Here is a 15,000-nt window from a genome sequence, read left to right as displayed (position 1 = left end):
TGTGGTAAGTTATTCGAAAGTTTTGCTATGACAAAAGATAACAGATACATTTGCATATAGGAACGTAGATTAGCCTATGTATTGATAGAGAGCCGTATAGCATGAGTCTGCATGGAGACTATGGTTTTATTATGAGCTTGATTGATCATGCATGTGTATTATAGATCCTTCCGTAGCAAATGTTTTTCTTAATTGTTTAACTAGAGAATACTTTTTTGTTCCGATCGCTCTTGTTAATTGTCTGATGCTTTAACTTTCTTGGTATTGCATAGAAATCTTGCCCTGCAGAATGGGTGATAGAATTATTTTTGGACGTAATTGTAAATTCTTCAGAGTACACTGAAAAATAATTGTTTGAAGGAAAGTTTACCCTTCGTATGAATATTAAACTGTTAAGACAACAGTCTTTTTCTATGCTTAGCTGAGTTTAGAACTAGAAGCTTATCAAAATTGGAATTAAAAAGCCTTATGCTCATTAGAATAAGGGGTTTAGTGAGTTACCTGGAGAGCCATAAGTGAAAGGTTTATATCAAGTAAGCAATTTCAAGCCTAGGCCAAGTCATAATTTGTAATCTGTATTCGAATGAGATTTGAGATTAAAAATTCAGAATTTATTAACTGGGGTCAGGTTGGTGTTAAAGATCTTTGATTAGTTTTAAATTTATGTCAGAATGAGAGACTCATGAAACAGAAGAGAATGAAAATACTGTCACAAATTAGTGTTGAGAAACTTAGTATATGTCTGGGTTGAGAGGCCACTGACATTTTAGGAAAGAAATGCGTGAGACAGAATTTTTTTATGTGCATGGTAAATGCAAATTGTGAGGGTCGAGAAAGACCGGAATAGAGAAGGTTAAGACTGTTCAGATATAAGATTTTTATGTCAGGACAGACCCTGAAGGTTTGGTAAAACCATACTAAAAAGTTTCCTGAAAGACGGGTTCATGAATTAAAGGACAGTCAGAATTGTGAAGCCTGGCACATCACAAACTTGAAAATCTTGAATGTTTGAAATTGCACAGACTAGATTAGGTCTAAATTTAATTCTTTAGAACAGGAAAAAGTTTAGGTTTATAGGTTTTTTTTTTTCATAACACGAAAGTTAAGGCAGTTCAATATTGGAAAATTAAAGTTGTGTCAACGTTGAAAACATATGGGATTTTTAAGCTTTAGTTAGATTTGGGGGTCCTATGGTGTTTGGAATTGAGAAGCTTTGACCATGCCAGATTTGGATAGTGTCAACAAAAGACCAGAAAGAATGATAAGACATGGCACAAAAAAAAATTCAAAAGTGTAGCATTTGCAAGGAAATGATAATAGGCTATACATATATATATATATATATATATATATATATATATATATATATATATATATATATATATATATATATATATATATATATATATATATATACATATATATATATATATATATATATATATATATATATATATATATATATATATATATATATATATATATTATATATATATATATATATATATATATATATATATATATATATATATATATATATATATATTCGTGTGTGTGTGTGTGTGTGTGTGTGGAACTTGAGATGATTAGGTATAAAGTTAATACAAGTGTAACTTCTAGAGCTAAATGCAGTCCAGAACTGGAAAGATTAGAGAAGGTTGAAATTAAGCATCTTGATGTTAGAATTGGTAGTTTTTATTGAACAAGATTTAGTCATATACAGGAAATTGACAACAGACCCGAATTATAAAGACTAAGTTATTTTATAGATGGTTCCTCAAAATAGTTTGTGTATGTATTTTGGAACTAACCAGTATCACAAAGCTGTATCGCATTAGCATTGAGGAATTTATATATTGTTAGAACTTTGAATTTTCAGAACTTAATTGTGAATATGGGGTAAAACATAACTGAAAAGTTTGGAGAATGCCAGAACTAAGAAGCTTATCAGAGGTTAGAACTTTAATGTTGGAGCAGTGTTGAACCCTGAGGCTTTGGATTAACAAGCTAAGTGTAGGCCATAGTTAAGGAGGCTGTGGTATGTCAGAAATGGGAAGTATTGAAGAGATCATTGATTAGATTGTAGCGTATCAGGACTGTGAAATAAGTTTATTGGGTTAGTAGTGGTAAGGAATGTGCAGGTCTGAATTTGGAAATGAGATTTTGAGTATATTTTGGAGATTTATAGGTCATAGAGAAGAAATTGGGAGGTGAAGTCTGAAAAGTTCAATGCAATTTCTTATTTAGAAAAATATATACGTTCAAAAGATGTAAAACTTAAGGCAGATCTTAATCAGTAAGCTTATGGAAAGTCACCATATTTGTAGGGGGGGGGGGAGTTGAAGATGGTAAATTAGCAAAGTCAAAGTTATGATGCTAATGAGGGACCAGATTTTAGAAGATTAGTACGATTTGAAATAGAAATGTATTAAAAAGACAAAAACAAGTCTTAAGGCAAGAGGTTATTGAGAGAGTTTAACCAAGTCAGACTTCGGACACTACCAAATCAAAATTGAGAGATTCGTATGCAGGGCTAAATTTACAGAGCAGGTTAGGACTAATAAATTTGTATCAATTCCTCGCTGAAAGATGAAGAACAGGTTGACACAAACAGCTTATGTGAAGTCAGAATTGAGAATAACATTTTAATATTGGGAATCTTAGGACAAGTCAGATTGGAAAAACGTGGAGCAGACTTAAACTGAGAGAAATTAGGCCAAGTCAGAGATTTTGCTTAGATCAGGAACTTTGCTTGACTCCAGGGTACCCATACCCCTCTGTTCTCAGACTCAGACATGGAGGTCGACCACCCTGAACACCCAACTTAACTCACGGAGTTGCGAGTGCCGTAGCTTCAAGTCCTCCCGGGTTTATTGGAGTCGGCGGGAAGCCGAATCAACAGTTACCAATTCCGAGGTCATGGACCACACAGCGGAACTCCTGCTTCCCAGGGCACTCAATTCCACTTACAGGCCAAGGTCAGTTCAAATGGGGTATATTTTAAAAATAAAGAATATCACCCTTTTTTATCCTGTGTTGATTAAATCCCTTGTATTTTCTATTATTTTTATATATGGTTGTTTTAGCTGTTGGTCCTTTGCTATATAGCATGCTGCTTTTAGATATAAATTGTTGATGCTAATTTACTTTTATCAAGTTTTTTGTCTCGTATAGGCATATATCTTCTTTTCTTGTAATGACTCTTAAGATAGGATTCTTTTTTTATATGCCTGAATCGCTGCTTTTATGATTGTCACGCTGCCTGATGTATTCATTTATACTCACATTTTGTTAATAAAATGCATTTAGATTGCATTGTGTAGAAGAGTAACTCCTCGTGGATTCTATGAATCTATCACACAACACAGAAGACGTCTCGAGATAAATGTCTGTCATGATTTAAACCATGACTACATGCAACATGTAGCATCTATATATATACACTTATAATATTATAACTCTTTTTAGGCAGTAATTAGAGAGCAAAACACCACAGTATATTTTTTTTTTATTAAACAAGTGGTTAAAATTTTATTGAATAACGTTGCTTCAAACTCTCATACAGTTAGTTAGGTAATGGGGATATCATCAGAAATTTTAATAGCCATAGGCTGTACCAGGGTATTTGATATGAGCCACTGAAGACCTCTTGAATTTATTTAAAGGTATTTACACAATTTAAGCTGAATTGTTCCAGCATGTACTCATTTTATTTTATGGTTGAAATTTGTAAAAGGATAACTGGGGTGTATTGTAATGAAAAACTGTTTTTGAAATGCCTTTGAAAACTCATAATTACATGCATTTGACAGTCAGCCTGTACATACCCAAGATTCAATATAGCTTATAACATGAAATGATAAACTTACAGTGTAGCCCTGTAGGTAAAATTGCAACTCTTTAAGCTAAAATTAAAGAAACCGTTAGGTTTCAACCTGGTAACCTGGGAAAGGTTAAGAGTCAAATCACCCGGCCAGCTGTGTGGATTGTAAGATATTTTATACTGCGGCTTGTTGTTATGCAGGTCACTTAGGTTGGAGTGTCCATATGCATTGAACCCATCTCTCCTGGTCAGGTTATACCCAGTGCCTTATATATATTGGGCTCGTAGGATGCACCCCTGAACCTTGTGAGTTTTCCTAATCCCTCTCCTTAAAACCCTTGCCTCTTATTGTGATGCCCAAAAAAAGGTTCGATTTAGTTTTGGAATTATAGTAGTTTAAAGGATATGTGTTATCTACAAAAAATGGGGCTGTGGCAAAGGAAAACCTATCTTTGGGAAGGATCTGCATGGCTTCCAAGGACTCTTCTGGAAGATAGAACAGGGAATCCAATACAACATAAAATACCAAAGAAATAAAGTCTCTCCTGTTCTAAGGCCAGTACTTCAATGTGCAAAGCACAGACTCAGTGTGTACAGAATAGACCTATGGGTTAATTCTCTATTGAACCCATCACAGAATCTCCAATGCTGATACAAAACCATAGAGCAACACGTTAATGGTCCCATCTCCCTCTTTTTCTTTGTTATGAATATATATATACTTTTTTCTATTGATACATCCTATCCTTCCTAGCCTACCAGGTTGGAATACATAAACATCTTTAATCCTTCTTTTCATGAAAGTCTTTGGAGACCACACCTCATACAAATCTCAAAAACTAATAGTATGCTATTAAAAATAAATATTAAAGAGTCTTTATTTAATACTGGCTATCCTTTGATGAATCTAGCCAATGAATCCTCTGTGTATTTAGTCAGTCAATGGGAAGAGAATATGTCAGAATGACCCCAGTCCCGGGCGTAGCGAGATACTAAGAATCACCTGGTTTATAAATACTAAAGAAAAATTGAAGATGGGTAATTGGAATTTCAGAACCATGAATCACATTGGGAAGAAACAGCAAGTGGAGAATGAATTTATGAAATATAGTTTGGATATCTTAGCCCTAAGTGAAAAACGTTATAAGGGGGGTGATAAGGAAACCTTACAACAAGGCCATGTATACTTATTCAGGAAGTACAGATGAAGTTGGAAGAGGAGGGGTGAACATGATGATGACACCAAGAGCGAAAAAGTCATTAGGTGAGTGGAGAGCTGTAAATAGTAGATTGATACTTGTAAAGTTTAAACCTAAGCAGTGTAATTTGAGCATTATAGTTTGCTAAGCACCGACAAATACTTCCCCTGAAGAAAGGAAAGTCGAATATTATGAGAAACTGCAGAGTGTAATAGATGAAATCCCAGTGAGGGATATGGAATTAGAAATTGGTGACTCCAGTGCTAAAGTTGGAAGGAGTAACCAAGGTATAGATGTGGTTTGGCTTAGAATAAAAGCTTGTTGCATATGCAGATGACGCTACACTCTTTGCATCAATTCCATCTCCTGAATGTCAATCTGGGTTTGATGAATCCCTTGATAAAGATCTAGCAAAAATTATTGCATAGTACAAATTATGGGTCATGAAGATGAATCTTAATAAAACTTAATTTATAATTGTAAGTAGATCAAGGACAGTAGCTCATCGACATCCGGATTCTAACATTAATAATGTTTCTTTAACTCTCTATGACTTAAGATTTAAGGTGTAATTTTCCGCAGTAAATTTACTTTTTAGAAACACATTAGGTCTGTGTCTTCTTCAATTGCACAAAATATTGGGGTACTGAAAAAGTCTTTTAAGATTTTTTGGTGATCAATTTATTCTAAAGAAATATTTTAATTATTTTATTCTACCTTGTTTCAAGTATTATTCTCCTGTCTATTCTTTATTTCCTGATTCCCATCTTATTTTGTTGGACAGGAACTTACGGTCTATTAGATTTCTAATTCCTGACCTAGATATTAATCTCTGGCACACTCGTTCGATTAGTTCGTTGCGCATTTTGCCTAAGATTTTTCACAATTCTGATCATCTTTTACATTTAGATATTCCCGGACAGTTCCTCCCGGTTTGGAATACTAGGCCTGCAGTTAATTCTATTAATCAGGCCTTCGCAATCATAAGGCTCACTCTACGCAGTATTCAAGAAGTTTTATTCCAGCTGTGACCAAGTTGTGGAATGATCTTCCTAATCGGATAGTTGAATCAGCAATACTTCAAAAGTTCAAACTTGCACCAAATGTTTTTATGTTGAACAGGCTGGCATAACTCTTATTATAGTTTATTTATGAAATACCTGCTTTTGATATGTTAATGTTTTTAAAATATCTTATTCTAATTGTTCATTATTTCTCATATCGTTTATTTATTTCCTTATTTCCTTTCCTCACTAGGTTATTTTTCCCTGTTGGAGCCCTTGGGCTTATAGCATCTTGCTTTTCCAACTAGGGTCGTAGCTTAGCTAATCATAATAATAATAATAATAATAATAATAATAATAATAATAATAATAATAATAATGAGAATATCAACAATGATAATAATGTGATGGGTGTTGATGGTGTTGGCGAAGGTGCAAATAAAAATGGAGCACATTTCATAAGTTTTTGCTCAACAAGCAATTTTATCATTGGAGGTACTCTTTTCCATCACAAGAACATCCACAAATATACATTGACTTCACCATGTGGAAATTAAAATAATAAAATAGATCACATAGCCATTAACAAAGAGAAAAGGAGGACTCTGAAAAATGTAAGAAGCTATAGAGGTGCATATATTGGTAGTGATCACCAGCTCCTCATTGCCACACTGAAATTAAAACTGAGAACCCAACAGAAATGTAGATAGAATACCTAGGTTTGATAAAACTAAGCTTCTAGAAAATGAGCAAAGAAAAAATTTTGCAATTGATTGTAGGAATTGAGACTAGGAGCAGACAATTAAAGAAGAATGGCGTGATGTTAAGAACATCTATCAGTCAGTTGGCAGTGAAGTTTTGGGATCTGCAGTTCCAATGAGAAAGTCATGGATATCAAATGATACGTGGAATATTATAGAAAAGAGACAAAGATCGAAATTGAGAATTAAAAGTTTCGAGGAAGTAATGAAAATTACAAGGTAGAGTATGTTAAGTATTCCAGTATTGATAGTGAAGTCAAAAGAAAAGCCAGGAATAACTGGAGAAAATATCTAGACAGGAAAGCAGATTATGCTGACAAAGCTATGAATTCAGGGAGTGGCTATGGAGTAAGAATCACTCATAAAATTACTGATAAAACCTCTATGGGAGCAAAGAAGAGGAAGCATATACCCATCAAAAAGAGAGATGGATCTGTTATAACTACAGAGGATGAAGAAAGGCAACGTTGGATGGAGTACCATAGTGAGGTTATGAATAGGAGATATGAAGGGAATAATTTGATTGATATATATGCAGCTGATGCAGACCTTGGTGTGCCCATGAATGCATTCAGTGTGTTTGAATTCGAGGCTATCATCAAGAAACTCAGGAGATGAAAAGCCCCTGGTTACGATTGAGTAATTGCTGAGATGATTTTGGCCGAAAATTAAGTAACCCCCAGAATACTTATAAGTTTGCTTTGTAGATTTTAGCATGAAGAGGCAAAATGTAATGAATGGGAGTTAGGAGTGTTGGTAAAAATTAAAAAAAGAGACTCGACGTATTGCAATGATTACCGAGGTATCAGCTGTCATGAAAATACATAGTATGCCTATTCTAAAGAGATTGGAGAGAATGATTGACGAAAAGCTGAGAGATGAACAATCAGGAATTAAAAAAGGTATAAGTTGTATTGACCAAATTTTCATTTTAAAACATGTATAGCAATAGGATTTGTGGACTATGAAAACCCTTTGATAGTGTGCATCAGCCAATTTTGTGAAGAGTCCTGCGTTATTATGGAATTCATAAATATGTAAATTTGATTAAGTCTGGTCATGAGCATAGAAAGTGCAAAGGTAATGTTAGTGGAGTTCTATCAAATGAATTTCCAGAGAACAGCGAAGTACCCCAAGGGAATGTGTTGTCACCTATGTTGTTTATCCTCTTCATGGATTTTGTAATGCATAGAACAGTTGGAGATGTTGGAGAAGGAGTGGACTGGATTGGTAATAGGAAATTAGCTGACATAAGTATGCTTATGATGCTGTCCTTATTACCAGAATACCATAGGATTTGCAATACTTGCTTACCAGGATGCATGAAATATTACATGAGGTTGGGCTCTAGATAAATATAAGAAAGACAGAAATAATGAGAACGGAGCATGCAATGGAAGACGAAATATCATCAGAAGGAAAAAGGATTAATGAAGTAGAATCATTCAAGTATTTGGGAACTATGATCTCTAATGCAGGGTCATTAGAATTGGAGTTTTATGAAAAATTGATAAAAGCAATCAGAAGGCTAGGTTATGTAAAATTTGGAAATCAAATCGCCTGAGATTACATATAAAAATCAGTCTATATATTGATTTAGTGAGATCTGTGTTATTGTATGAATATGAGTCGTGGTATGGCAATGAAACAATCTCCAACAGATTTAGTAGATCTGAGAACAAAGCCCTCAGAAGAATGTTAGGAGTTGAATGGCAGGACAGGATTAGAAATGAAACTATAAGAAATATTACTCGAGTGCCATATGTGAATGACATCATGATGAAGGGTAGATGGAGATGGTTTGGACATGCTCTTCGCACTCACCAAGAATAATTAGTTCACCAAACGTTTAACTGGGCTCCACAAGGCAATAGAAGAGTTGGAAGATCCAGGCCTATATGACTGAGGACTTTGAAGCGTGAAGTAAAAGATGATGAATGGAGAAGTATTAAATTGAAAGCTTAAGATAGAGACGACTAGTGAAATATAACTGAGGCCCTTTGCGTCAATAGGCATAGGTGGAGAAGATTATTATGATGATGATGATTTATTGAATAAAACTTGTATTTAGGTCCCTGTAATATAATTTGTAATTAATTTGCCGTGGATAAACTATATCGGTCGTGAGTAATTTTCTCATTACTCAAGAATTTGGAAGGATTTACTTTCCTTTCATTCTGTGAATCATTTGTATCCCTTGTGAGTCACTGAGCTGCAATGCCATCTATTATATGATCGAAGTAAAGTTTTAATAGGGTATTAAATTCTAACCTTGTTAAAGATTTCTCTAAACATACCCATAAAAGTTTGTCCAAATTCAATAAATTGGGACTAAAGTTCACAAAAAGATTCGGTAACTGATAAACTGTATATCATGACTTCTTTCAAAAATACAACATCAAATAAAAATGAATATAACTAAACAGTAAAAACCATGTACAAAATGCTGGTACGTATTAACACCAATGTTTTATGTAGCATGTTTGACAATGTACAATTATTTCAACTTCATATCTCTCTTTCAAAGTTACAAAGAAAAATTATATATAGTTCTTATTAAATTGAATAATCTGTGATGGCAGTGGAGTAGGAATTAATATGAAGAGAACTCCCAAACAACTAAATTCATTAAGCAACAACATAGGTACTTATAGGGACCCAAGTGGTCAAATAAGGGTGACAATGACGTGTAAAATAAACAGATTTTGTCAATAATTTTGACAATGCAATACAAATTGACAATATAACAACAGTAATAAAAATATAGTTGAAATTATTATGTTACATTTAATTACTTTTATCCGTGGAGTCCAACAGCGATTACCGTATGTGCTGAATAGAAGAACACGTAGAGAGTGTGTTCTTCTTTATCTGTGTAGGCATTGCTTGCTGCACTGCATTACATGGTTCCCTCAATGATGTAGCCATGCATGGGAAAAAGAGTATCCTGCCCTTAGTAGTCGTGCTGTTGGCGTCTTGCAGGAAATACGCAGATTTTAGATGGTCAGTGGTGATTCAGTCATCTTTTCCATGAATGTTAAAGATGAAATTTTTTGGTGTACAATGGATGACAAGTAATTGGCTCTTAGTTAGTTAGGTATTTATTAACAATAATTATTACATTTTCATACAGATGCAAATATATATTTCATATTCTATTTCTTACATTAGGTAGATCAAATAAGGGGTAAAGATCCTAAATTAACTAATGATTGTCCATTATGATCTTTAACTTTTCATGGGCTCTAATGAACTCTAAATGTAAACCTAACCTAAGATATAAAAAAAAATACATTACAAGATATAAAAAAAAAATATTTACAGTGTTTGCAGTTATTCAGAGTTATACTGAGTAGTAAGTTGGGTTATGCTGAATATATATTCACATAGTTCACGTTCGTCATTATGGTTCATGCAATCTTCAAAGGAATTAGAGTTAATACCTGCAAAATTTTCTAACATGCAAGAGCAAAGGACACTTCAAAATGACATGGATCTCATCCTGCGCAGATCTGAAGGGACATAGCGTTCTTCTCGGGGAATTCTTGACCATCGACCAATCTCAACTTTAAGGTAGTGAGAACTCAGTCGTAACCGTTTATAAGAAATTCGATGATGCTCTGCGATAAAAGGGTGTGTTCTTCTTACAATGTTGGAGACTCTAGATGTGGGTTGAGCTGTTTGTAAGTCATCCGTCAAGTTGACTCACAGTTATTGTTCATTTTGGTTTTTAGTGTTTGTTTTTCGTCTAAAATTGGATTCTCTTGGGTTCTCTGTGACTATTCAATGTAGATGGCTATCGGAGACTGTACTTCTATGGCCTTATCTATGACGGTAGAAAAGTAGCTTCTGTCATAGTCTAGTCGAGAACGAAGCTTTCCGAAAAACTTTAGCTGTTTTTTTTTCTTGTTAAATGCTGTTGCACTTGGGTTCTCCGGGTTCTAAATACACTAAATCAGAGCAGACTGTATTTCTGACACTTAGGAGGTCACGCAAACTACTCAAGTAAGCATTACAAGCAGCTTTCAAATTAGATGACATTTAAGTCTCACACCCATAAAAAATGAACTATCTAATCCTGCAGACCAGACCTTTCTTTTTACACTAAAAGGAGCATCATTATTTTTAGATAAAAAGGACTGGAGCTTCCGCAGGCTCTTTGAATTCTTCTTAATATGCTCTTCAACCTGTTTGCATATGGGAGCATTCCCGATATGATTGCCCAGATACGTATATTTGTCACAAACTTCTACCGTTATTTCATTAAAAGCATATTCCTTACAATAATTCAACGCATTTTGAAATTTCCACCTGATACCTAATTCTGTGCTGCTGACTAATAAAATATCATCCATCAGCAATATGGAGTGTAAAAATCCAAGCCAACCATCCTGATCATAACTGCAATAAAGGGAATCCGGGGATGGAATTAAAACGCACCAAACAAGAGGTCTGGTAGAGGGCGGAGGCGAAACCACACTTCGTCTTTTAGTTCATTTATATCATAAACATGATTCTCGAAAAGATAGATTTTTATGAGAACAGCCACACCACCACGAAGTTCCTCGCCTTCAACAATCTTACTTCTTATACATTAAATGCCTGATAAAGAAAAGGAATATCTCGTCTTTATTTCCTGCAAAAATACAATATCATAATCTATCAGAGTACTTATTAGGCTATCTAACTTAGAAACATTTCCATTAATATTCGAAGAACATAATTAATTGTTGTCTTTACCCCTTTTACATAAAAAACAAAGGTCTAAAATAATCAACAAATCTACCCTTAACAAGGACTTTTCGTTGACTTGAGTCATAGTTAACATTATAGCCTTGGTTTACCGGTTTATCTCTTTCACTTCTTTCAACTTCCTTTAACCTGATGAATTCCTTTCTAACCAGTGGATGAATATCTTTCTTTATGAATATTTTAGCAAATCCACTGCCTGTCATTTTGAGAGTAGGTGCTGCTTCAAGTATTCGATCCCGCTCTCCCTTAGATTGAAGTTTAGCGATCAAGACTCTGTTTGTTGTGGGTTTTCCCAAACAGCATGCGTCTTCTATGTATGTGTGTCATCTCGTTGTAGTTTCTTATTAAATCTATTGATCTTTTTCTTGTCTTCACTTGATATAATAGCTTCTCCTTCAGTATCAGTTATGGTCCTATCTCCTTCCTGCACTCCAAGGAAAATCATATTCCGGGATCTCTTCTCGGCTTCCATGACTTCAAAGTAGCGTTGGTTTTGCATGATAGCTTCCTTCAAATTAGCATTTTCCTTTTTAAGAACTGTGAGCTCAGAATCTATCCTTCCATAATCATCCTTAAGATCACGAGATTCTTCTTGAAGCTTGTCCAATTTTCTTTCCAAGGAAGAGGTAGCAATACTACCAGCCGACCAGCGGTTTGCCTCAATGAGGGTGTTCAGTGCTGTCATTAATTCTTCCTTCTTCCTCTTGTTCAGTTTATTGTTCGACAGTTTTTGTACATCTCCAGGGTATTGGAGGTTACTATTTGGGGAAATAACCGTGATTAAAGGTTCAGTAGAGTGCAGTTTACACAAAAACAAAGTCAGGTGTCGTTACTATTGATACAATTACGTAAAATTACGCAACTATGACGTCACATATATTTTTTCAGGGGCCTTGGCACATGCGCATCGATCAAAGGACACCCAAAAGATAAAACTCTTAATTAACACATTTTCATTCTGCAAAATGTTCACTGAATGTTATATACACGACCAGCACGCCTTCATAAATTTTGTATTAGCAGAAAAGCCACCTTAAGCTGCAAAAATCACCCAAATATACTCAATGTAACAGATCTTATTTTCATAACAATCAACTTGGGTTCTTCTTCTTACATACTTCTTATATGGAAGCGTAAGCGGTAACGTGTAATTGTCGGTCTTCAGGAAGATGTGTGTTGCTGTGTGTAGGTCTATCATTATGTGCATTTTCTGGGGTTTCCAAGTCTGACAGTAGGTAGTAAATTTCCCTACAACTTGACATAGGAAGTGGAGATCAATGAAGTAGAAAGTGTATGGAAGAAATTTCGCAGGAGCAACCAACAGATTTCCATATACCATTTCAGCTACTGACAACATCATGGTGTTCTTAGGAGTGGTCATCAGTCCAAGAAGGACCCAGAAAATTGTGGAAATCAAGTGGGATATCAAACTTGCTTTGAGAGTACAATGAAAATGCTCCATCATTCCTTTGGCTGCAGGGTTGTAACCGGTACTCTGATGTTGGGTGATGCCAAAAAGATACGTAATTGATTGATTGATTGATTTGAGGTTTTCTGGCGTCCTGACATCTAAGGTCATTGACGCTGAGAAGAAACCAAATTGATGTCCAGAATATTGAGGGGAAAATATTACCCCAGTTAGAAGTAATATGCTCTGGGATGCCAAATCTTACAATCCATCTGAAAAGCAAAGCAGTAATACATGAGGTAGATGTTGTATATTGCATGGGATGGCTTCAGGTCAGTGAATGGAAGGATCAATGAGCGCGAAAGGGTAACGCAGTCTTTGTTATGTATGTAGGGGGCAAACCATGTCAACATGAATGTAGTCAAAACAACGCTGAGGTTGATGAAAAGTGACCATGCTCGATTCCGAGTGTCAATATAGTTTTGAAGATTGACATGAAGTACAAGTACGAATCCAATCCTGGGTAACTTTAGTAATACTGTGCCATATGAACTTCGACCTCAGTAGCTATGCTGTAGGTTGCCAAGATCAGTGCAAAAGACCATGGATCAATCGAAACTTATGTCAGTTTAAAGAGGCAGCTATCCATGGGCATGGCCTACCAGTACTGATGTCACAGACGAGGATGGCATTGGAATCACTGAAGGCCATGTCTTCCTAATGGAGAGACGAGCAGGATGTCCTGCAGGTTTTTAGCTCAGGGTCCTTTAGTTGGGCTTTTGTCAAGGCCTTGCAACCCATTCCCTTGTGGATGATGGCCAATGTGTTTCTAGAAAGGGTATCGGCAACGGGATTCAGTTTGACAGGGATGTGTTGAATGGTACTGTTGTATTCAGAAAGGGCAGAGATGAGAGCACTGGCAGGCAGACCAAGAATAGGACTGTCGATTATATGCATGCCTGAGAGGCATGTAGTCCATACAAATAACGAAGGACACACCCTCTAAGGAGAGGCAGAAGTGACAGACAGCCAAATACACCACCAGTAGTTTTCCATTGAAGAGACAGTTACTGAATTCTGCCTTGGTTGGTTTTCATTTAAAGAAGGCCAATGAGTGGGCTAATCCATTGATCATTTGTTGGAGTACAGCCTTGTCACTAGCATCGGTGGAGAGTATAAGAGGTGCATTCAGTATATTAGAGGGGAGAACAATAGTAGTTGATAAAGCTTTCTTTATGTTGAAGAAGGCTGCCTCCTAAAGTGGGTCCCACTTCAAGTTTTTTGCTTACCTTGAGGGAGTCGTAGAGGGGGGAAAGAGTGGTGGTGAAGGCTGACGAGAACCAATGACAATAGTTCACAATGTCTAGGAACTCCTGCAGTGCTTTAACAGTCATGGGGATGAGAAACTTCTCTACTGCTGATACATTCTCAGGGAGGGGATCAATGTCCGAAGAAATGATGCAATGCCCCAAGAATGCCACTTCCTGGGCACCAAGGGTACACTTGTCGTTCCCGACGCTAAACCATTCTTCTACAGGTGGTCGAGGATGATGTGTAAGAGACTTAGGTGGTCTTGTTTGGAGGGGGAGAATATCAGTATGTCAGCTACGTAACATATGCAGAAGGGGAGGTTCCATAGGATGCTGTTCATGAGTCAGTGAAATATGACGCCTGCCTTACGAAAGCAAAAACAGGACTAATTAAAAGAATATGTGTCAAAAGGGGTGGTGATGGAAGTCTTGTGGATGTTTTTGGGCACCAGATATTAGCCTTTATGAGGTCAAAGATTGAAAGATGTAGGTAGGTGATGTTGGTGATGAGGAGAGGGTTGTGGTCTGGTTCTGTCTTCATGTTAAGATGCCAGGAATCCAATCTTCTTTAGGACGACTTGCAGAGGTAACAACCACGTGCCTGAGGCCCATTTTTTTCCATTTTGGCGAATATGAATTTAGGAACTGCCATAATGTCTGAGGTTAAGTATGTGAATCTTGCAAATACTGTGGCCATCATCGTCTTGATATAGTGACAGATACCATGTTTGGTGGGAATTGTA

General features: G+C 35.8%; 1 protein-coding gene across 1 annotated transcript in view; it reads left to right on the top strand.

Annotated features, from left to right (window-relative positions):
* Positions 1 to 15,000, top strand: part of LOC137653621 (adipokinetic hormone/corazonin-related peptide receptor variant I-like) — a 499,465-nt gene that overhangs the window by 409,440 nt on the left and 75,025 nt on the right. Inside the window, exons 6-7 of the mRNA XM_068387185.1 lie at positions 1 to 4; positions 2,788 to 2,978. The exon at positions 1 to 4 is cut by the window's left edge and continues 135 nt beyond it. Of these exons, the coding sequence (XP_068243286.1) occupies positions 1 to 4; positions 2,788 to 2,978 (195 nt within the window). The remainder of the gene's footprint in view (positions 5 to 2,787; positions 2,979 to 15,000) is intronic.

This window comes from Palaemon carinicauda, chromosome 1 (genome assembly GCF_036898095.1).
Source record: "Palaemon carinicauda isolate YSFRI2023 chromosome 1, ASM3689809v2, whole genome shotgun sequence".
Taxonomy (NCBI): domain Eukaryota; kingdom Metazoa; phylum Arthropoda; class Malacostraca; order Decapoda; family Palaemonidae; genus Palaemon; species Palaemon carinicauda.
This window is presented reverse-complemented; position numbering and strand designations above follow the sequence as displayed.